This window comes from Coregonus lavaretus (genome assembly GCF_964263955.1).
Source record: "Coregonus lavaretus genome assembly, chromosome: 16".
In the NCBI taxonomy this organism is placed as follows: Eukaryota; Metazoa; Chordata; class Actinopteri; order Salmoniformes; family Salmonidae; genus Coregonus; species Coregonus lavaretus.
The window spans coordinates 30,001,678-30,024,913 of record NC_140003.1 but is presented as its reverse complement, the minus strand read 5'-3'; the positions used below and the strand labels follow the sequence as shown (position 1 = coordinate 30,024,913).

Below are 23,236 nucleotides of genomic sequence, written 5' to 3'. Positions count from 1 at the left end.
AAGGTACCACGTTCATCTGTACAAACAATAGTGTGCATGTATAAACCCCATGGGACCACGCAGCCATCATACCGCTCAGGAAGGAGACACGTTCTGTCTCAGCAAGGAAGAAGCCACTGCTCCAAAACCGCCATAAAAAAGCCAGACTACGGTTTGCAAAGATCGTACTTTTTGGAGAAATGTCCTCTGGTGTGATTAAACAAAAATATAACTGTTTGGCCATAATGACCATCGTTATGTTTGGAGGAAAAAGGGGGATGCGTGCAAGCTGAAGAACACCATCCCAACCGTGAAGCACAAGGGTGGCAGCATCATGCTGTGGTGGTGCTTTGCTGCAGGAGGGACTGGTGCACTTCACAAAATAGATGGCATCATGAGGAAGGAAAATGATGTGGATATATTGAAGCAACATCTCAAGACATCAGTCAGGAAGTTAAAGCTTGGTCGCAAATGGTTTTCCAAATGGACAATGACCCCAAGCATACTTCCAAAGTTGTGGCAAAATGGCTTAAGGACAACAAAGTCAAGGTATTGGAGTGGCCATCACAAAGCCCTGACCTCAATCCTATAGAAAACCTGTGGGCAGAACTGAAAAAGCATGTGCGAGCAAGGAGGCCTACAAACCTGACTCAGTTACACCAGCTCTGTCAGGAGGATTGGGCCAAAATTCACCCAATTTATTGTGGGAAGCTTGTGGAAGTCTACCCAACATGTTTGACCCAAGTTAAACAATTTAAAGGCAATGCTACCAAATACTAATTGAGTGTATGTAAACTTCTGACCCACTGGGAATGTGATGAAAGAAATAAAAGCTGAAATAAATCATTCTCTCTACTATTATTCTGACATTTCACATTCTTAAAATAAAGTGGTGATCCTAACTGACCTAAAATAGGGAATATTTACTAGGATTAAATGTCAGGAACTGTGAAAAACAGAGTTTAAATATATTTGGCTAAGGTGTATGTAAACTTCCGACTTCAACTGTAATTATAGAGGACATACATTTTGTATTACCATATCATTTCTGTAAGTTTACACACTCCCACGAATGTCATACATGATGGATCAATAGCTTATACACTAACTTTCACACATCTAGATGGCCGGGTGGGTGTGGAGCCAGAGACAGCAGGGGTTCAAACTGTAGAACCCAGTTCCTACATTTGAATATAAACATTGATTTTATCAAACAAAACTATGCAACATTTGATCTCTGGGACCCTTAGGATGACAAATCAGAGCAAGATTACTGATTTGTATGTACATTATTTACCTTCAGAGGTGAATGTATCAAACCAGTTGCCGTGATAAGTTTTCTGTTGTTGTGCACTCTCCTCAAACAATAGCATGGTATTTTTCACTGTAATAGCTACTGTAAATTGGACAGTGCAGTTAGATTAACAAGAATTTAAGCTTTCTGCCCATATAAGACATGTCTATGTCCTGGAATGTTTGCTGTTATTTACAACAGTCATGCTAATCACATTAGCGCATGTCAGCTCAACCGTCCTGTATACTGGACACCGATCCCATAGAGGTTAAAGGTCTTGCTCACATCAGCTACTGAGAGCGTGATCACACAGTCGTCCGGAGCAGCTGGTGCTCTCATGCATGCTTCAGTGTTGCTTTCCTCGAAGCGAGCATGAAAGGCATTCAGCCCGTCTGGTAGGCTCGCGTCACTGGACAGCTCGCAGCTGGGTTTCCCTTTGTATTCTGTAATATTTTGCAAGCCCTACCACATCCGACGAGTGTCAGAGCCGGTGTAGTAGGATTAAATCTTAGTCCTGTGTTGACGCTTTGCCTGTTTTATGGTTCTTCTGAGGGCATAGCGGTATTTCTTAAAAGCGTCCGGATTAGCAGCTCTAGCCTTTAGCTCTGATGTTGCCTGTAATACATGGATTCTCGTTGGGATATGCACGTACGGTCACTGTGGGGACGTCGTCGTCGATGCACTTATTAATGAAGCCGGTGACTGAGGTGGTATAGTCCTCAATGCCATTAGATGAATCCCGGAACATATTCCAGTCTGTGCTAGCAAAACAGTCCTGTAGCGTAGCATCCACGTCATCTGACCACTTCCGTATTGAGCGAGTCACTGGTACTTCCTGCTTTAGTTTTTGCTTGTAAGCAGGAATCAGGAGGATAGAATTATGGTCACATTTGCCAAATGGAGGGTGAGGGAGAGCTTTGTATGCGTCTCTGTGTGTGGAGGAAAGGTGGGCTAAAGTTTTTTCCCCTCTGGTTGCACATGTGACATGCTGATAGAAATGAGGTAAAGCGGATTTAAGTTTGCCTGCATAAACGCTTACCTTGTACCTACAGTCGTGGTCAAAAGTTTTGAGAATGACACAAATATTAATTTTCACAAAGTCTGCTGCCTCAGTTTTTATGATGGCAATTTGCATATACTCCAGAATATTATTAAGAGTGATCAGATGAATTGCAATTAATTGCAAAGTCCCTCTTTGCCATGAAAATGAACTTAATCCCCAAAAACATTTCCACTGCATTTCAGCCCTGCCACAAAAATACCAGCTGACATCATGTCAGTGATTCTCTCGTTAACACAGGTGAGAGTGTTGACGAGGACAAGGCTCGACATCACTCTGTCATGCTGATTGAGTTAGAATAACAGACTGGAAGCTTTAAAAGGAGGGTGGTGCTTGAAATCATTGTTCTTCCTCTGTTAACCATGGTACCTGCAAGGAAACACGTGCCGTCATCATTGCTTTGCACAAAAACCGGCTTCACAGGCAAGGATATTGCTGCTAGTAAGATTGCACCTAAATCAACCATTTGTCGGATCATCAAGAACTTCAAGGAGAGAGGTTCAATTGTTGTGAAGAAGGCTTCAGGGCGCCCAAGAATTTCCAGCAAGCGCCAGGACCGTCTCCTAAAGTTGATTCAGCTGTGGGATTGGGGCACTACCAGTGCAGAGCTTGCTCAGATTGTTTGGGGCATCCGGAAAAAAGCTTGTCCAGAGAAGACAAGGTGAGCGCTACCAACAGTAAAGCATCCTGAGACCATTCATGTGTTGGGTTGCTTCTCAGCCAAGGGAGTGGGCTCACTCACAATGTTGCCTAAGAACACAGCCATGAATAAAGAATGGTACCAACACATCCTCCGAGAGCAACTTCTCCCAACCTTCCAAGAACAGTTTGGTGACGACCAAGGCCTTTTCCAGCATGATGGAGCACCTTGCCATAAGGCAAAAGTGATAACTAAGTGGCTCGGGGAACAAAACATTGACATTTTGGGTCCATGGCCAGGAAACTCCCCAGACCTTAATCCCATTGAATTTGTGGTCGATCCTCAAGCAGTGGGTGGACAAACAAAACCCCACAAATTCTGACAAACTCCAAGCATTGATTATGCAAGAATGAGCTGCCATCAGTCAGGATGTGGCCCAGAAGTTAATTGACAGCATGCCAGGGCGGATTGCAGAGGTCTTGAAAAAGAAGGGTCAACACTGCAAATATTGACTCTTTGCATAAATGTAATGTAATTGTCAATAAAAGCCTTTGACACTTATGGAATGCTTGTAATTATACTTCAGTATACAGTGAGGGGAAAAAAGTATTTGATCCCCTGCTGATTTTGCATATTTGCCCACTGACAAAGAAATGATCAGTCTATACTTTTAATGGTAGGTTTATTTGATCAGTGAGAGACAGAATAACAACAAAAATCCAGAAAAACGCATGTCAAAAATGTTATAAATTGATTTTCATTTTAATGAGGAAATAAGTATTTGACCCCCTCTCAATCAGAAAGATTTCTGGCTCCCAGGTGTCTTTTATACAGGTAACGAGCTGAGATTAGGAGCACACTCTTAAAGGGAGTGCTCCTAATCTCAGTTTGTTACCTGTATAAAAGACACCTGTCCACAGAAGCAATCAATCAATCAGATTCCAAACTCTCCACCATGGCCAAGACCAAAGAGCTCTCCGAGGATGTCAGGGACAAGATTGTAGACCTACACAAGGCTGGAATGGGCTACAAGACCATCGCCAAGCAGCTTGGTGAGAAGGTGACAACAGTTGGTGTGATTATTCGCAAATGGAAGAAACACAAAATAACTGTCAATCTCCCTCGGCCTGGGGCTCCATGCAAGATCTCACCTCGTGGAGTTGCAATGATCATGAGAACGGTGAGGAATCAGCCCAGAACTACACGGGAGGATCTTGTCAACGATCTCAAGGCAGCTGGGACCATAGACACCAAGAAAACAATTGTAACACACTACACCGTGAAGGACTGAAATCCTGCAGCGCCCGCAATGTCCCCCTGCTCAAGAAAGCACATATACATGCCCGTCTGAAGTTTGCCAATGAACATCTGAATGATTCAGAGGAGAACTGGGTGAAAGTGTTGTGGTCAGATGAGACCAAAATGGAGCTCTTTGGCATCAACTCAACTCGCCATGTTTGGAGGAGGAGGAATGCTGCCTATTACCCCAAGAACACCATCCCCACCGTCAAACATGGAGGTGGAAACATTATGCTTTGGGGATGTTTTTCTGCTAAAGGGACAGGACAACCTCACCGCATCAAAGGGACGATGGATGGGGCCATGTACCGTCAAATCTTGGGTGAGAACCTCCTTCCCTCAGCCAGGGCATTGAAAATGGGTCGTGGATGGGTATTCCAGCATGACAATGACCCAAAACACACGGCCAAGGCAATAAAGGAGTGGGTCAAGAAGAAGCACATTAAGGTCCTGGAATGGCCTAGCCAGTCTCCAGACCTTAATCCCATAGAAAATCTGTGGAGGGAGCTGAAGGTTCGAGTTGCCAAATGTCAGCCTCGAAACCTTAATGACTTGGAGAAGATCTGCAAAGAGGAGTGGGACAAAATCCCTCCTGAGATGTGTGCAAACCTGGTGGCCAACTACAAGAAACGTCTGACCTCTGTGATTGCCAACAAGGGTTTTGCCACCAAGTACTAAGTCATGTTTTGCAGAGGGGTCAAATACTTATTTCCCTCATTGAAATGCAAATCAATTAATAACATTTTTGACATGCGTTTTTCTGGATTCTTTTGTTGTTATTCTGTCTCTCACTGTTCAAATAAACCTACCATTAAAATTATAGACTGATCATTTCTTTGTCAGTGGGCAAACGTACAAAATCAGCTGGGGATCAAATACTTTTTTCCCTCACTGTAGCATAGTAACATCTGACAAAAATATCTAAAAACACTGAAGCAGCAAACTTTGTGAAGACCAATCCTTGTGTCATTCTCAAAACTTTTGACCACGACTGTATGTTTGTCCTCTGTAGTTGGGTGGCGGGGGGTAAAATAAACATTGCTTGAACTGAGCATACCAAATGATACAACAGACCCTCAGAATCATAGTACACGTTGTTCATGTCTGTAAGCCTACTATTGCTGAGATTCTACAATTTGTTTGTCTGAATTCTGGTTCAAAAGGTCACTAGGGAAAGTGTTTTCCAAAAATGACACCGATGGACTCAGATTAACAAACAGAAACTGAAATATCTCAAGATATGAATGTCCTATCAAAATGACATTCAGGGTTATATAATGAGCATGTTAAAATGAAATAGTTACGCACATATTTCATGTTTTACACAATAAATCGTTGACATTCATTGACAAATTAGTATTTTTCCACCGAAGTTATTTATTTTGACCTAATGCAATTAATCACACACATATGCTACTGAACTAACCAGATGTATACTTTTAGGGCTTTAGTGTGCTTATAACAGCAACTCTTATGTAATTCGACTCAACATACTCATTATTTTTCTCCTGCTCACAAACCTTTGAGCTAGAGACACCAAACAAACATTACAGACTACTTCAGACTAGATTACCTGACAAAATATTTTTGATACTGTTTCTACTTTTTAAACCATAGCAATATATGCATACAATTCAATGCATTCCAAAGGCCATAGACTTTCAATGGGGAAATTTCCATTCCAACTCCTCCCACACCTTCTATGCTAGACTCACTAGACGTACCCCTCCCTTAGGCTACACAAAGTGTGTGTGTGTGTGGTGGCAGCCAACCTTCCTGAGCTACTCTAGCAAAGGTGAGATTGTAAGTGTTCATAAATGTGTGCACAACAAACCGCTTTCCAAACATAGATTCTTGGTTGGGCCTTTTTTTTTTGGCAGCAAAGATAAAATATTTCATACAGTAGGTGCATATCTTAAGTGCAAAAAAAAAACATGCCTATTAATATCAAACTAAAACAGAATGAGCATCTGTGCTTTTCAGACAACATTAAACTGTGTGTGTACTTACATTATATACAGACTAATTTGTCAGAAGAGGTGTAGAAGATGCCATCCAGACAAGCAAGATATCTGTCAAGTTTGAATGTCACGTGCACAAGCACAGTGAAATGCCTTTCTTGCAATCTGTAAACCCAACAATGCAGTAATCAATAACAATGGGGAGAATATTAAACAACGTAGAATGAGCATCTGTAATGTCACACAACAACCAATAATGTGTGTGTGTATATGTGTGTATATATATATATATATATATATATATATATATATATATACAGTGGGGAAAACAAGTATTTGATACACTGCCGATTTTGCAGGTTTTCCTACTTACAAAGCATGTAGAGGTCTGTAATTTTTATCATAGGTACACTTCAACTGTGAGAGACGGAATCTAAAACATCTAAAACAAAAATCCAGAAAATCACATTGTATGATTTTTAAGTAATTAATTTGCATTTTATTGCATGACATAAGTATTTGATCACCTACCAACCAGTAAGAATTCCGGCTCTCACAGACCTGTTCGTTTTTCTTTAAGAAGCCCTCCTGTTCTCCACTCATTACCTGTATTAACTGCACCTGTTTGAACTTGTTACCTGTATAAAAGACACCTGTCAACACACTCAATCAAACAGACTCCAACCTCTCCACAATGGCCAAGACCAGAAAGCTGTGTAAGGACATCAGGGATAAAATTGTAGACCTGCACAAGGCTGGGATGGGCTACAGGACAATAGGCAAGCAGCTTGGTGAGAAGGCAACAACTGTTTGCGCAATAATTAGAAAATGGAAGAAGTTCAAGATGACGGTCAATCACCCTCGGTCTGGGGCTCCATGCAAGATCTCACCTCGTGAGGCATCAATGATCATGAGGAAGGTAAGGGATCAGCCCAGAACTACACGGCAGGACCTGGTCAATGACCTGAAGAGAGCTGGGACCACAGTCTCAAAGAAAACCATTAGTAACACACTACGCCGTCATGGATTAAAATCCTGCAGCGCACGCAAGGTCCCCCTGCTCAAGCCAGCGCATGTCCAGGCCCGTCTGAAGTTTGCCAATGACCATCTGGATGATCCAGAGGAGGAATGGGAGAAGGTCATGTGGTCTGATGAGACAAAAATATAGCTTTTTGGTCTAAACTCCACTCGCCGTGTTTGGAGGAAGAAGAAGGATGAGTACAACCCCAAGAACACCATCCCAACCGTGAAGCATGGAGGTGGAAACATCATTCTTTGGGGATACTTTTCTGCAAAGGGGACAGGACGACTGCACCGTATTGAGGGAAGAATGGATAGGGCCATGTATCGTGAGATCTTGGCCAACAACCTCCTTCCCTCAGTAAGGGCATTGAAGATGGGTCGTGGCTGGGTCTTCCAGCATGACAACGACCCAAAACACACAGCCAGGGCAACCTAAGGAGTGGCTCCGTAAGAAGCATCTCAAGGTCCTGGAGTGGCCTAGCCAGTCTCCAGACCTGAACCCAATAGAAAATCTTTGGAGGGAGCTGAAAGTCCGTATTGCCCAGTGACAGCCCCGAAACCTGAAGGATCTGGAGAAGGTCTGTATGGAGGAGTGGGCCAAAATCCCTGCTGCAGTGTGTGCAAACCTGGTCAAGACCTACAGGAAACGTATGATCTCTGTAATTGCAAACAAAGGTTTCTGTACCAAATATTAAGTTCTGCTTTTCTGATGTATCAAATACTTATGTCATGCAATAAAATGCAAATTAATTACTTAAAAATCATACATTGTAATTTTCTGGATTTTTGTTTTAGATTCCATGTCTCACAGTTGAAGTGTACCTATGATAAAAATGACAGACCTCTACATGCTTTGTAAGTAGGAAAACCTGCAAAATCGGCAGTGTATCAAATACTTGTTCTCCACACTGTATGTAGAGATGTCTTCATTTTTTTCCAGAGCTGTATATACATACATACAGTTTAAGTCGGAAGTTTACATACACCTTAGCCAAATAAATTTAAACTCAGTTTTTCACAATTCCTGACATTTAATCCTAGTAAAAATTCCCTGTTTTAGGTCAGTTAGGATTACCACTTTATTTTAAGAATGTGAAATGTCAGAATAATAGTAGAGAGTGATTTATTTCAGCTTTTATTTCTTTCATCACATTCCCAGTGGGTCAGAAGTTTACATACACTCAATTTGTATTTGGTAGCATTGCCTTTAAATTGTTTAACTTGGGTCAAACGTTTCGGGTAGCCTTCCACAAGCTTCCCACAATAAATTGGGTGAATTTTTGCCCATTCTTCCTGACAGAGCTGGTGTAGCTGAGTCAGGTTTGTAGGCCTCCTTGCTCAGACACGCCTTTTCAGTTCTGCCCACAAATGTTCTATAGAATTGAGGTCAGGGCTTTGTGATGGCCACTCCAATACCTTGACATTGTTGTCCTTAAGCCATTTTACCACAACTTTGGAAGTATGCTTGGGGTCATTGGCCATTTGGAAGACCATTTGCGACCAAGCTTTAACTTCCTGACTGATGTCTTCAGATGGTGCTTCAATATATCCACATAATTTTCCTTCCTCTGGGTTTTCTATGGCGGTTTTGGAGCAGTGGCTTCTTCCTTGCTGAGCGGCCTTTCAGGTTATGTCGATATAGGACTCGTTTTACTGTGGATATAGATAATTTTGTACCTGTTTCCTCCAGCATCTTCACAAGGTCCTTTGCTGTTGTTCTGGGATTTATTTGCATGTTTCGCACCAAAGTATGTTCATCTCTAGGAGACAGAACGCGTCTCTTTCCTGAGCGGTATGACGGCTGCGTGGTCCCATGGTGTTTATACTTGCGTACTATTGTTTGTACAGATGAACGTGGTACCTTCAGGCGTTTGGAAATTGCTCCCAAGGATGAACCCAACCGTGAAGCACGGGGGTGGCAGCATCATGCTGTGGGGGTACTTTGCTGCAGGAGGGACTGGTGCACTTCACAAAATAGATGGCATCATGAGGAAGGAAAATTATATGGATATATTGAAGCAACATCTCAAGACATCAGTCAATAAGTTAAAGCTTGGTCGCAAATGGATCTTCCAAATGGTCAATGACCCCAAGCATACTTCCAAAGTTGTGGGAAAATGGCTTAAGGACAACAATGTCAAGGTATTGGAGTGGCCATCTCTAAGCCCTGACCTCAATCCTATAGAAAATGTGTGGGCAGAACTGAAAAAGCGTGTGCGAGCAAGGAGGCATACAAACCTGACTCAGTTACACCAGCTCTGTCAGGAGGAATGGCCAAAGATTCACCCAACTTATTGTGGGAAGCTTGTGGAAGGCTACCCGAAACGTTTGACCCAAGTTAAATAATTTAAACGCAATGCTACCAAATACTAATTGAGTGTATATAAACTTCTGACCCACTGGGAATGTGATGAAATAAATAAAAGCTGAAATAAATCATACCAATATTCTGACATTTCACATTCTTAAAATAAAGTGGTGATCCTAACTGACCTAAAACAGGGAATTTTTACTAGGATTAAATGTCAGGAATTGTGGAAAACTGAGTTTAAATGTATTTGGCTAAGGTGTATGTAAACTTCTGACTTCAACTGTATATATTATATACACTACCGGTCAAAAGTTTTTGAACACCTATTCATTTAAGGGTTTTTCTTTATTTTCTACTTCGTAGAAAATAGTGAGACATCAAAACTATGAAATAACACATATGGAATCCTGTAGTAACCAAAAAAAGTGTTAAACAAATCAAAATATATTTGAGATTCTTCAAAGTAGCCACCCTTTTGCCTTTGACAGCTTTGCATACTCTTGGCATTTTCTCAACCAGCTTCATGAAGTAGTCACCTGGAATGCCTTTCAATTAACAGGTGTGCCTTCTTAAAAGTTAATTTGTGGAATTGTTTTCCTTCTTAATCCGTTTGAGCCAGTCAGTTGTGTTGTGACAAGGCAGGGGTGGTATACAGAAGATAGCCCTATTTGGTAAAAGACCAAGTCCATATTATGGCAAGAGCAGCTCAAATAAGAAAAGAGATATGACAGTCCATCAATATTTCCCCTAATGTTATTAGCCTAACACCTCTTTCTCTATTGTTGCTTCATTCCTTCCTCGCTTTCAACAGTTAAATGAAATAAGTTTCGTTGTCCTTATCTTCATCATTCTAATGGCATCCTTGAATAATATTGGATTAGTATTAGATGCAGAATGCTTTCACTTCTCTTCACGAAGATTGAATGGTTATGGGTCTGAATAAATAACTGCTATAGCCTATTGGCTGCTGTATGTAAAATTCTGCAAAAAAGAGCTTGCATCTCTCTTCTAATAGTATATTGGTATAAGAAATGTAAAAAAAAAAAGATGTCCAGCAAGCTATTCTAGTCTAGCTGTTCCTGCATTGGACACCAAGAGCTAAGGAGTGTTTTTTAAGGAGAGGCCAGCAGAGCACAGGTGGTTGCGTATTGCGCAAGAGACAGGCTATAAGTTAGAAGCATATAATACATAACCCATCATTAATTAGCTCAATATAAGGCTAATACTGCATTTAATTTATTACCTGAAAGAGGTAGGCTAGGATATATACAGTGCATTCGGAAAGTATTCAGACCCCTTGACTTTTTCCACTTTTTGTTATGTTACAGCCTTATTCTAAAATGGATTAAATTGTTTTTTCCTCTCATCAATCTACACACAATACCCCATAATGACTAAGCAAAAACTGGTTTTTTGAATTTTTTGCAAATGTATATACAGTACCAGTCAAAAGTTTAGACACACCTACTCATTCAAGGGTTTATCTTTATTTTGTACTATTTTTTACATTGTAGAATAATAGTGAAGACATCAAAACTATGAAATAACACATATGGAATCATGTTGTAACCAAAGTAGTGTTAAACAAATCAAAATATATTTTCTATTTGAGATTCTTCAAAGTAGCCACCCTTTTGCCTTTGACAGCTTTGCATACTCTTGGCATTCTCTCAACCAGCTTCATGAGGTAGTCACCTGGAATGCATTTCAATTAACAGGTGTGCCTTGTTAAAAGTTAATTTGTGGAATTTCTTTCCTTCTTAATCCGTTTGAGCCAGTCAGTTGTGTTGTGACAAGGTAGCGGGGTATACAGAAGATAGCCCTATTTGGTAAAAGACCAAGTCCATATTATGGCAAGAACAGCTCAAATAAGCAAAGAGAAAAGACAGTCCGTCATTACTTTGACAGTCCTTCTCAAATAGTGGGGCGCGCCCCCCTGGAGGGGCTCGGAGCGATGCCAGGGGGGGTGCGTGTGACCCCGGGGAACATGCTTTTTTTTGCCGCAGGGAGTAGGGTTTTTTTGCACCGAACGAGCACACAGCACAGAGCAGGAGATATGAAGTGCAGGTAACAAACCCTTAAGAGACACCATGGAAAAATATTTAACAGGGATGAAAAGAAAGGCGGAGAGAGACGGAGATAATGAGACAAACGTAAGTCTCCCGAAAGCTAAGACGAGGAAATATGACGAAGCGTATGTAGCGCTTGGCTTCACTGTGACTACGGTGGGAGACGAGGAAAGACCGGTATGTTTACTGTGTCTAAAAATGTTGGCAGCGGACAGCATGAAGCCAAATAAATGAAGGCGTCACTTAGACATTACACCCCAATCATGCTGATAAGCCGCTTGAGTTTTTTCAGCGAAAACGTGCCGAATATTGCCAATAATCGTCCCGCTTTGTGAATGCTACTTCAGTAAACCAGCGAGCACTGTTAGCATCATATAAGGTGGTGTACCAAATTGCTCAGTGCAACAAAAAAAACACTCCATAGCAGAGGAGCTGATACTGCCTGCAGCATTAGACATGGTCTCTGTCATGCTGGATGACGCAAGTGCTGCAAAAATAAAAACTATCCCTCTGTCCAATGACACTGTCGCCAGACGTATAAATGACATTGCTAACGATCTTAAAGAACAGCTGGTAGATAAACTCAAAGACAAACGTTTTGCCTTACAGTTCGATGAAGCAACTGACACCAACAAAGACTGTTTGTTTATCGCTTATGTAAGTTTTGACATGACAAACTCCCTGTGTGAGGATCTACTTTTTTGTAATTATGTCAGAGACAGAGCCACAGCTGAAGAGCTATTCAAAATGCTTGAGTGCTTCCTGACTGAGAATGGGCTAAAGTGGGAGAACTGCATTGGTGTTTGCAGTGATGGTGCACAGACCATGGCAGGGATGAGAAAAGGACTTTGGGCACTCATCAAGAAGGCCTCACCTAATGCTGAGTGGACACACTGTGTTATACACAGAGAAGCACTGGCATCAATGCACCTTTCCTCTGAATTAAGTGAGGTTGTGACTGACATTGTAGGTCAATTTTATAAAGACCAGACCACTAAAAACAAGAGTCTTCTCTGCTATCTGTGAGGAGATGGGAGCTGAACATCAAGCTGTGCTGTTTCACAGTGAAGCAAGGTGGCTGTCATGAGGAAAAGTCTTGTCCTGAGTTTTTGAGCTCAGAGAGCAGATAAGAATGTTTTCGGAGCAGGAGCACAAGTATGACCTTGCAGAAATATTTAGTGATGAGAACTTCCTGGCAAAACTGGCCTACCTGAGTGACATATTTGGAAAGCTAAATGAACTAAATCTACAGCTTCAAGGGAAAGATAAAAACCTCCCTCAGGTCACAGACAAGATCAGCTCTTTCACTCGAAAGCTTGCAATGTGGGGCAGGCGACTTGATGAAGGAAATACTGATTCATTCGAGAACCTGCATGAATTTGTTGACACTACTGACTATGATGCCACCTCAGTGATTCCATATATTAAGGAGCATATTTCATCACTGATGGGATTCATTAAAAAGTACTTCCCTGAAAACAGTTCCCAATATGACTGGGTGAGAGATCCTTTCAATGCACCAGCTCCAACTGGTTTCAGCTCTGCAGAGGAGGACCAGTTCATTGATATGACGTCTGACTCCACATTGAGACTGAGGTTCACATCGCAGACACAAAGTGAATTCTGGCAGAGTGTAGAGAGGCAGTATCCACTCTTAGATCATACTTCTTCCTCTTGCAACATCTTATCTTTGTGAGACTGGCTTCTCTGCTGTTGCTGCACTGAAGACCAAGTACAGGTCCCAGCTAAACATTGAGCAGGAGCTGAGAGTTGCAGTATCATGCTTCAAACCCCGCTTCGAAAAGCTGTGCACTGCAAAACGTGCTCATTGTAGCCATTAATCCTGACTTCCTCATTTTGATTAAAAAAAATCAGCAGAAATTGTTTTATTCATTTTTGTTTTATAGGTCAGTGTTTCATATATTGTGCTCTTGAGTTAATGTTGCTGATCAATTTGAATTTATTATTTATTGATTATATTATATTTTATTTTTCAGTATCAAATGGTCAAAAAATGTTTACAGTTTAAATAAGGATGAATAAAAAAAAATGTTCAGGCAAATTGATGCACTTTAAGTATTTTCTGTTACAGACTAAAAAACTATGTTAATAAAGTTCTTTCTTTCTTTTTTGTTTTTTTGTTTTCTTTAATGTTAATAAGGATACAATGTTATGCAGAGGTGTACTTATAACAATTTTATAGACAAATGATACTATTTACAGTCGTGGCGGAGAGTTGGGGGGCGCGAAATGTTTACTTCCTAGGGGGGGGCGTAACAGAAAATAATTGAGAAGCACTGCTTTAAGACATGAAGGTCAGTCAATATGGAACATTTCAAGAACTTTAAACGTTTCTTCAAGTGCAGTCGTAAAAACCATCAAGCGCTATGATGAAACTGGCTCTCATGAGGACCGCCACAGGAATGGAAGACCCAGAGTTACTTCTGCTGCAGAGGATAAGTTCATTAGAGTTACCAGCCTCAGAAATTGCAGCCCAAATAAATGCTTCACAAAGTTCTAGTCACAGAAACATCTCAACATCATTTTTTTCAAACTCAAGGTGCCATGATTATAGCTGACACCCCATTCTTTCAGCAGACATCTTTTGAATCTTAATTCAGAGCAGATATTTAAGAGTTTTTGGAAAACGTGGTCGCATAAAAACCTGAGGGAGATTTTACTGTAATTCCGTTACCAAAGTTTGCAACTGCACAGGGGGGGGAATAGTGCCTACAGCAGTTTGATAGTCCCGACCCATACATAACCCAGAATGTCCTTATTTGACCCGCAGGACGATCCGGATATGGCTGAAGAGAGACAGTGGCCAGTACTGGCCCAGCATATACCACACTATGCCAGGTGAGTACTCATCTCTCGTTAGCTACTTATGCATGCATGGAGTTAAGCATCTAGGCCAAGCAACTCCATTGGCCTCATTTTGTGAGCAGTCGTCAGCTATTCTGTCTGTATGGAATCTGTTTTAGCATCTGTTCCAGTTTTAATAAAGTAAACAACCAGTTAGGCTATATTTCATTTTAACATCCTGCTGGGTGCCTTGTTGCCTCCACACACTTATATACATGCACAATTGTCTTAGACTTGTCATTCCTTTCTTTCGTAGCTTCTTGCTCCTGTATGTCCTTTAATCCAGAGACCAGGAGGCTGTCTGTGGGAATGGAAAATGGAACCATCTCTGTAAGTGACAATTTCTGTTGTCTAACTTACACTCCTCATGTATTGGCGTCACATACAGTGCATTCGGAAAGTATCCACATTTTGTTACATTACAGCCTTATTCTAAAATTGATTAATTCGTTTCCCCCCCTCATCAATCTACACACAATACCCCATTATGACAAAGCAAAAACAGGTTTTTAGAAAAAATAAAAAGAAGAAATACTGAAATATCACCGTTACATAATTATTCAGACCCTTTACTCAGTACTTTGTTGAAGCACCTTTGGCAGCGATTACAGCCTCGAGTCTTCTTGGGTATGACGCTACAAGCTTGGCACACCTGTATTTGGGGAGTTTCTCCCATTCTTCTCTGCAGATCCTCTCAAGCTCTGTCAGGTTGGATGGGGAGCATTGCTGCACAGCTATTTTCAGGCTTCTCCAGAGAAGTTTGATCGGGTTCAAGTCCGGGCTCTGGCTGGGCCACTCAAGGACTTTCAGAGACTTGTCCCGAAGCTTCTCCTGCGTTGTTTTGGCTGTATGCTTAGGGTTGTTGTCTTGTTGGAAGGTGAACCTTCGCCCCAGTCTGAGGTCCTGAGTGTTCTGGAGCAGGTTTTCATCAAGGATCTCTCTGTACTTTGCTCCGTTCATCTTTCCCTCGATCCTGACTAGTCTCCCAGTCCCTGCCGCTGAAAAACATCCTCACAGCATGATGCTGCCACCACCATGCTTCACCGTAGGGATGGTGCCAAGTTTCCTCCAGACTTGACGCTTGGCATTCAGGCCAAAGAGTTCAATCTTGGTTTCATCAGACCAGAGAATGTTGTTTCTCATGGTTTGAGAGCCCTTTACGTTCCTTTTGGCAAACTCCAAGCGGGCTGTCCTTTGCCTTTTACTGAGGAGTGTCTTCCGTCTGGCCACTCTACCATAAAGGCCTTATTGGTGGAGTGCTGCAGAGATGGTTGTCCTTCCTGGAGCTCTGTCAGAGTGACCATCAGGTTCTTGGTCACCTCCCTGACCAAGGCCCTTCTCACCCGATTGCTCAGTTTTGCCGGGCAGTCAGCTCTAGGAAGAGTCTTGGTGGTTCCAAACTTCCATTTAAGAATGATGGAGGCCATTGTGTTCTTAGGGACCTTTAATGCTGCAGATATTTGATGGTACCCTTCCCCAGATTGGTGCCTCAACACAATCTTGTCTCGGCACTCTACGGACAATTCCTTCGACCTCATGGCTTGGTTTTTGCTCTGACATGCACTGTCAACTGTTGGACCTCATATAGACAGGTGTGTGCCTTTCCAAATCATGTCCAATCAATTGAATTTACCACAGGTGGACTCCAAGTTGTAGAAACATCTCAATGATGATCAATGGAAACAGGATGCACCTGAGCTCAATTTTGAGTCTCATAGCAAAAGGTCTGAATACTTATGTAAATAAGGTATTTCTGTTTTTATTTTTAATACATTTGCAAAAATTACAAAAAAAACGGTTTGCTTTGTCATTATAGGGTATTGTGTGTAGATTGATGAGGAAAAAAACGATTTTAATCCATTTTAGAATAAGGCTGTAAGGTAACAAATATGTGGAAAAAGTCTGAATGCACTGTACCTTTTTATACCAAGCATCCAGCCTCAACCCTGACACACAGGCCTACCAAAGCTCATACCCCAGGGTCAGATTGGGGGCTGGTCAGGTTGGGCTGGTTGTCATGGTTTCATGTTTCACATCAGCGGGTCACTGAGTAGCTACTGTGTGTTACTCTCTATGAGTCTTTGCTTCTCCTGACACCCAGCACTGATTGATACTCCCAGAGGGTGTGCATCTCTGAGTAATCTCTTGCATGATTGGGTAAGCAGTTAAGTGGATCAATCAACACCGGGATAATAAATATGCCTCATCTTCAGGAGTGGCTTGGTCACTCAGGCTGTTTCACTGGGAACATTTAAGCGGGTTATACAGTGCTATGAAAAAGTATTTGCCCCCTTTCTAATTTTCTCTACTTTTGCCTATTTGTGATACTAAATAATATATAATATAATAAATGTTATCAGATCTTCAACCAAAACCTAATATTTGATAAAGGGAATATAAGTGAACAAATAACACAACAATTACATATTTATTTCATTTATTTCATAAACAAAGTTATGCAACACCCAATTCCCCTGTGTGAAAAAGTAATTGCCCCCTTACACTCAATAACTGGTTGTGCCACCTTTTTAGCTGCAATGACTCCTGCTGCAATGGCGAAAACCAAACACTGCATTCCACAGTAAGAACATCATACCAAAGGTCAAGCATGGTGGTGGTGGTGGTGTGATGGTTTGGGGATGCTTTGATGCCTCAGGACCTGGACGACTTGCCTTAATAGAAGGAACCATGAATTCTGCTCTGTATCAGATAATTCTACAGGAGAATGTCAGACCATCCGTCTGTGAGCTGAAGCTGAAGCGCAGCTGGGTCATGCAGCAAGACAATGATCAAAAACACACAATCAAGTCTACATGAAAATTGCTAAAAAAGCAACAAATTGGAAGTTTTGGAATGGCCTAGTCAAAGTCCAGACCTAATCCCAATTGAGATGTTGTGGCAGGACTTGAAACGAGCAGTTCATGCTTGAAAACCCACACGTCACTGAGTTAAAGCAGTTCTGCATGGAAGAGTGGGCCAAAATTCCTCCACAGCGACGTGAGAGACTGATCAACAACTACAGGAAGCATTTGGTTGGAGTCATTGCAGCTAAAGGTGGCACAACCAGTTATTGAGTGTAAGGGGGCAATTACTTTTTCACACAGGGGAATTGGGTTTTGCATAACTTTGTTTATGAAATAAATATGTAATTGTTGTGTTATTTGTTCACTTATGTTCCCTTTATCTAATATTAGGTTTTGGTTGAATATCTGATAACATTCAGTATCACAAATATGCAAAAGTAGAGAAAATTAGAAAGGGGGCAAATACTTTTTCATAGCACTCACATTTATGCCCTCACATTTTTGTAATTGGTGATCTCTTTGGAGGTGTAGGCACGGGTTGCTGTAAAACCGTTTGTTATTATGTGTATGAGTGTGGGATTTATTTGCAGAAAAAATAGCCTGTCTAAAAATAACATGGATATAATTTAATAAAGCTAAGCACTTCCCTTTTTGCTTATCGTAAGGTAATTTTAAGCGTTGGGTAATTTTGACCCAAAAGTATGTCCATATCAAATAAATATTGTGCTATTTCTTGGGAAAACCAGTGAGAGACATACTTCCTGTGTTTCAGGAGTTCATCCTGTCTGAAGACTACAACAAGATGACCCCAGAAAGGACCTATCAGGGTGAGAAGGGAAGTGTAGGCACAGGCTGTGTTCTCTCTGTGACTCAGCTGACTCCGGTCAATGGCAGGAAGGGATTAAACCTGACAAAATAATGTTTTTTTCTGTTCATGGCACTTTACTTGGTTTTATCTGCATACCTCTAGGAGCAATAAACTAAGACTGAGGATGCAAAGAACACCAGTCCATCTACTGTATACTATTTTTGACAATGTTTGGTCATATTTATTAGTATTTGTTATCTGTTTATTATAATGACATTATGTCTTTCATAAGTGTGTGTGTGTTTTCTTTGTCAGCCCACCAGGGCAAAGTGACAGTGGTGCTGTTTGTGTTGGAGATGGAGTGGGTCCTTAGTACAGGACAGGACAAGAACCTCACCTGGCACTGCTCTGAGAGTGGAACGCCGCTGGGGTTATACCGCACCACCGCCTGGGTCTCTGGACTACAGTATCCTTCATCAGTTAAAAACCACCTATTCATTATATTCTACTCATTCTATTCACATGATGTTGCTATGCCACAGATACAGTGCCTTCGGAAAGTATTCACACCCCTTGACTTTTTCCACATTTTGTTGTGTTACAGCCTGAATTTAAAATGGATTAAATTGAGATTTTTTTGTCTGGCCTACACAATACCCCATAACGTAAAAGTGGAATAATGTTTTTTGAAATGTTTTCAAATTAATTAAAAATGAAAAGCTGAAATGTCTTGAGTCAATAAGTATTCAACCCCTTTGTTATGGCAAAGCCTAAATAAGTTCAGGAGTAAAAATGGGCTTAATAAGTCACAGAAGTTGCATGGACTCACTGTGTGTGCACTAATAGTTTTTAACATGATTGTTACCTCATCTCTGTACCCCACACATACAATTATCTGTAAGGTCCCTCAGTCGAGCAGTACATTTCAGAAACTGATTCAGCCACAAAGACCAGGGAGGTTTTCCAATGCCTCGCAAAGAAGGGCACCTATTGGTAGATGGGTAAAAAACAAAGAAGCAGACATTGAATATCCCTTTGAGCATGGTGAAGTTATTAATTACACTTTGGAGGGTGTATCAATACACCCAGACAATAAAAAGATACAGGGATCCTTCCTAACTCAGTTGACGGAGAGAAAGTAAACTGCTCAGGGATTTCACCAAGAGGCCAATGGTGACTTTAAATCTGTTAGAGTTTAATGGCAGTGATAGGAGAAAACTGATGAATCAAATCTAATTTTATTTGTCACATACACGTGTTTAGCAGATGTTATAGCGGGTGTAGCGAAATGCTTGTGCTTCTAGCTCCGACAGTGCAGTAATATCTAACAATTTCACAACATATACCCAATACACACAGAAAAGTAAGGAATGGGATTTAAGAATATATACATATATGGACAACCAATGACAGAGTGGCATGGACTAAGATACAGTAGAATATTATAGAATAGAATACAGTATATACATATGAGATGAGTAGTGCAAGATATGTAAACATTATTAAAGTGACTAGTGTTCCATTTCTTAAAGTGGCCAGTAATTTCAGTAGGCAGCAGCAGCCTCTAATGTGCTAGTGATGGCTATTTAACAGTCTGATGGCCTTGAGATAGAAGCTGTTTTTCATTCTCTCTGTCCCAGCTTTGATGCAGCTGTATTGACCTCGCCTTCTGGATGATAGCGGGGTGAACAGGCAGTGGCTCGGGTGGTTGATGTCCTTGATGATCTTTTTGGCCTTCCTGTGACATCGGGTGCTGTATGTGTCTTGGAGGGCGGGTAGTTTGCCCCCGGTAATGCGTTCCGCAGACCGCACCACCTTCTGGAGAGCCCTGCGGTTGTGGGCGGTGCAGTTGCTGTACCAGGCGGTGATACAGCCCGACAGGATGCTCTCAATTGTGCATCTGTAAAAGTTTGTGAGGGTTTTAGGTGATAAGCCACATTTCTTCAGCCTCCTGAGGTTGAAGAGGCTCTGTTGCGCCTTCACCACACTGTCTGCGTGGTGGACCATTTCAGTTTGTCGGTGATGTGTACGCCAAGGAACTTGAAGCTTTCCACCTTCTCCACTGCGGTCCCGTCAATGTGGATAGGGGGGTGCACCCTCTGCTGTTTGCTGAAGTCCACGATCGTCTCCTTTTGTTTTGTTGATGTTGAGTGAGAGGTTATTTTCCTGGCACCACACTCCCAGAGCCCTCACCTCCTCCCTGTAGGCGGTCTCGTCATTGTTGGTAATCAAGCCTACTACTGTTGTGTCGTTTGCAAACTTGATGATTGAGTTGGAGGCATGCTTGGCCATGCAGTCATGGGTGAACAGGGAGTACAGGAGGTGGCCGAGCACGCACCCTTGTGGGGCCACAGTGTTGAGGATCAGCGAAGTGGAGATGTTGTTTCCTACCTTCACCACCTGGGGGTGGCCCGTCAGGAAGTCCAGGACCCAGTTGCACAGGGCGGGGTTCAGACCCAGGGCCTTGAGCTTAATGATGAGTTTGGAGGGTACTATGGTGTTGAATGCTGAGCTATAGTCAATGAACAGCATTCTTACATAGGTATTCCTCTTGTCCAGATGGGATAGGGCAGTGGGCAGTGTGAGGGCAATTGCATCGTCTGTGGATCTATTGAGGCGGTAAGCAAATTGAAGTGGGTCTAGGGTGACAGGTAAGGTAGAGGTGATATGATCCTTGACTAGTCTCTCAAAGCACTTCATGATTACAGAGGTGAGTGCTACGATAGTCATTTAGTTCAGTTACCTTTGCTTTCTTGGGTACAGGAACAATGGTGGCCCTCTTGAAGTATGTGGGAACAGAAGACTGGGAAAGGGAGAGATTGAATATGTTCATGAACACACCAGCCAGCTGGTCCGCGCATGCTCTGAGGACTCGGCTAGGGATGCCGTCTGGGCCGGCAGCCTTGCGGGGGTTAACATGCCTAAATGTCTTAATCACGTCGGCCATGGAGAAGGAAAGGCCACAGTCCTTGGTAGTGGGCCTTGTCAATGGCACTGTGTTATCCTCAAAGCAGGCGAAGAAGGTGTTTAGCTTGTCTGGAAGCGAGACGTCGGTGTCGGCAACGTGGCTGGTTTTCCATTTGTAGTCCGTGATTGTCTGCCACATACGTCTCGTGTCTGAGCCGTTGAATTGCGACTCCACTTTGTCTCTATACTGATGTTTTGCCAGTTTAATTGCCTTGCGGAGTGAGTAGCTACTCTGTTTGTATTCTGCCATATTCCCAGTCACCTTGCCATGGTTGAATGCGGTGGTTCGCGCTTTCAGATTTGCGCGAATGCTGCCGTCTATCCACGGTTTCTGGTTAGGGTAGGTTTTAATAGTCAGTGCGCACAACATCACCTATACACTTCCTGATAAACTCAGTCACTGTTTCAGTGTATATGTCTAAATTATTTTCGGAAGCTACCTGGAACATATCCCAGTCCGCGTGATCAAAACAATCTTGAAGCGTGGATTCCGATTGGTCAGACCAGCGTTGAATAGTCCTTAGCCCGGGTACTTTCTGTTTGAGTTTCTGCCTATAGGAAGGGAGAAGCAAAATGGAGTCGTGGTCAGATTTGTCGAAAGGAGGGCGGGGGAGAGCCTTATAACCATCCTGGAAGTTTGAATAGCAATGGTCGAGGATTTTAGCAGCGCGAGTACAACAGTCGATATGTTGATAGAACTTCGGCAGCCTAGTCCTCAAATTTGCTTTGTTAAAATCCCTGGCTACAATAAATGCAGCCTCAAGATATGTGGTTTCCAGTTTGCATAAGGTCCAGTGAAGTTCTTTGAGGGCCGTCGTGGTATCGGCTTGAGGGGGGATATACACGGCCGTGACTATAACCCAATAAAATTATCTTGGGAGATAATACGGTTGGCATTTGATTGTGAGGTATTCTAGGTCAGGTGAACAGAAGGACTCGAGTTCCTCTATGTTACTACAATTACACCACGAGTCGTTAATCATGAAACACACACCTCCGCCCTTCTGCTTCCCGGAGAGATATTTATTCCTGTCTACGCGATGAACTGAGAACCCATCTGGCTGGACCGATTCTGACAGAATATCCCAAGAGAGCCATGTTTCCGTGAAACAGAGTATGTTACAGGCCTTGATGTCTCTCTGGAAAGAAATCCTTGCCCATAGTTCGTCGACCTTGTTATCCAAAGACTGAACATTAGCGATTAGTATACTTGGAAGCGGTGGGTGGTGTGCGCGCCTCCTAAATCGAACCAGCAGGCCGCTCCGAGTGCCTCTCCTCCGCCAGCAATGATTTGGGTCAGCCGCTGGAATCAGTTCAGTTGCCCTGGGGTGAGCAAACAAAGGATCTGCTTCGGGAAAGTCGTATTCCTGGTCGTAATGCTGGTGAGTTACCGCCGCTCTGATAACCAATAGTTTTTCCCGGCTGTATGTAATGACGCAAAACACTTTCTGAGCTAATAATGTTAAAAAAATATACATAAAAAAACAAAATACTGCAAAGTTTCCTAAGAGCTAGTCGCGAGGCCGCCATCTTCGTCGGTGCCAGGAGGTTACTCTACAATACTAACCAAATTGACTGAGTGAAAAGAAGGAAGCCTGTACAGAATAAAAATATTCCAAAACATGCATCCTGTTTGCAACAAAAGGTCTAGGTCCAAAAGGCTTCTTCACAGCTTCTACCCTCAAGCCATAAGACTCCTGAACAGCTAACCCCCCCCCCCCCCCCCCCCCTCCACCCCAACCCCCTCTTTTACACTGCTGCTACTCTGTTTATTTATTTATGCATAGTCACTTTAACTCTACCCACATGTACATATTACCTCGACTAACCGGTGCCCCCACACATTGACTCTGTACCGGTACCCATAGCCTTACTACTGTTATTTTATTTTACAGCTGCTCTTTAATTATTTGCTATTTTTTATTTTTTTACTTAACACGTATTTTTCTAAAAAAACGACATTGTTGGTTAAGGGCTTGGAAAACCTGTTGTTTTCGGCGCATGTGGCAAATAAAATTAGATTTTTTTTATTTGAACAAGGCACTGAAGTAATTTAGCAAAAAATGTGGCAAAGCAATTAGCTTTTTGTCCTGAATGCGGCAAATCTTATACAACACATTCCTGCGTACCACTCTCCATATTTTAAAGCATAGTGA

At 42.2% G+C, this 23,236-nt stretch overlaps 1 protein-coding gene across 1 annotated transcript in view; it reads left to right on the top strand.

The window, feature by feature from the left end:
• The window catches only part of LOC311143930 (WD repeat and FYVE domain-containing protein 2-like), a 56,784-nt gene that overhangs the window by 3,111 nt on the left and 30,437 nt on the right, over positions 1-23,236 (top strand). Inside the window, exons 2-5 of the mRNA XM_084179810.1 lie at positions 14,428-14,495; positions 14,758-14,831; positions 18,078-18,132; positions 18,429-18,579. Coding sequence (XP_084035936.1) covers positions 14,428-14,495; positions 14,758-14,831; positions 18,078-18,132; positions 18,429-18,579 — 348 coding nt within the window. The remainder of the gene's footprint in view (positions 1-14,427; positions 14,496-14,757; positions 14,832-18,077; positions 18,133-18,428; positions 18,580-23,236) is intronic.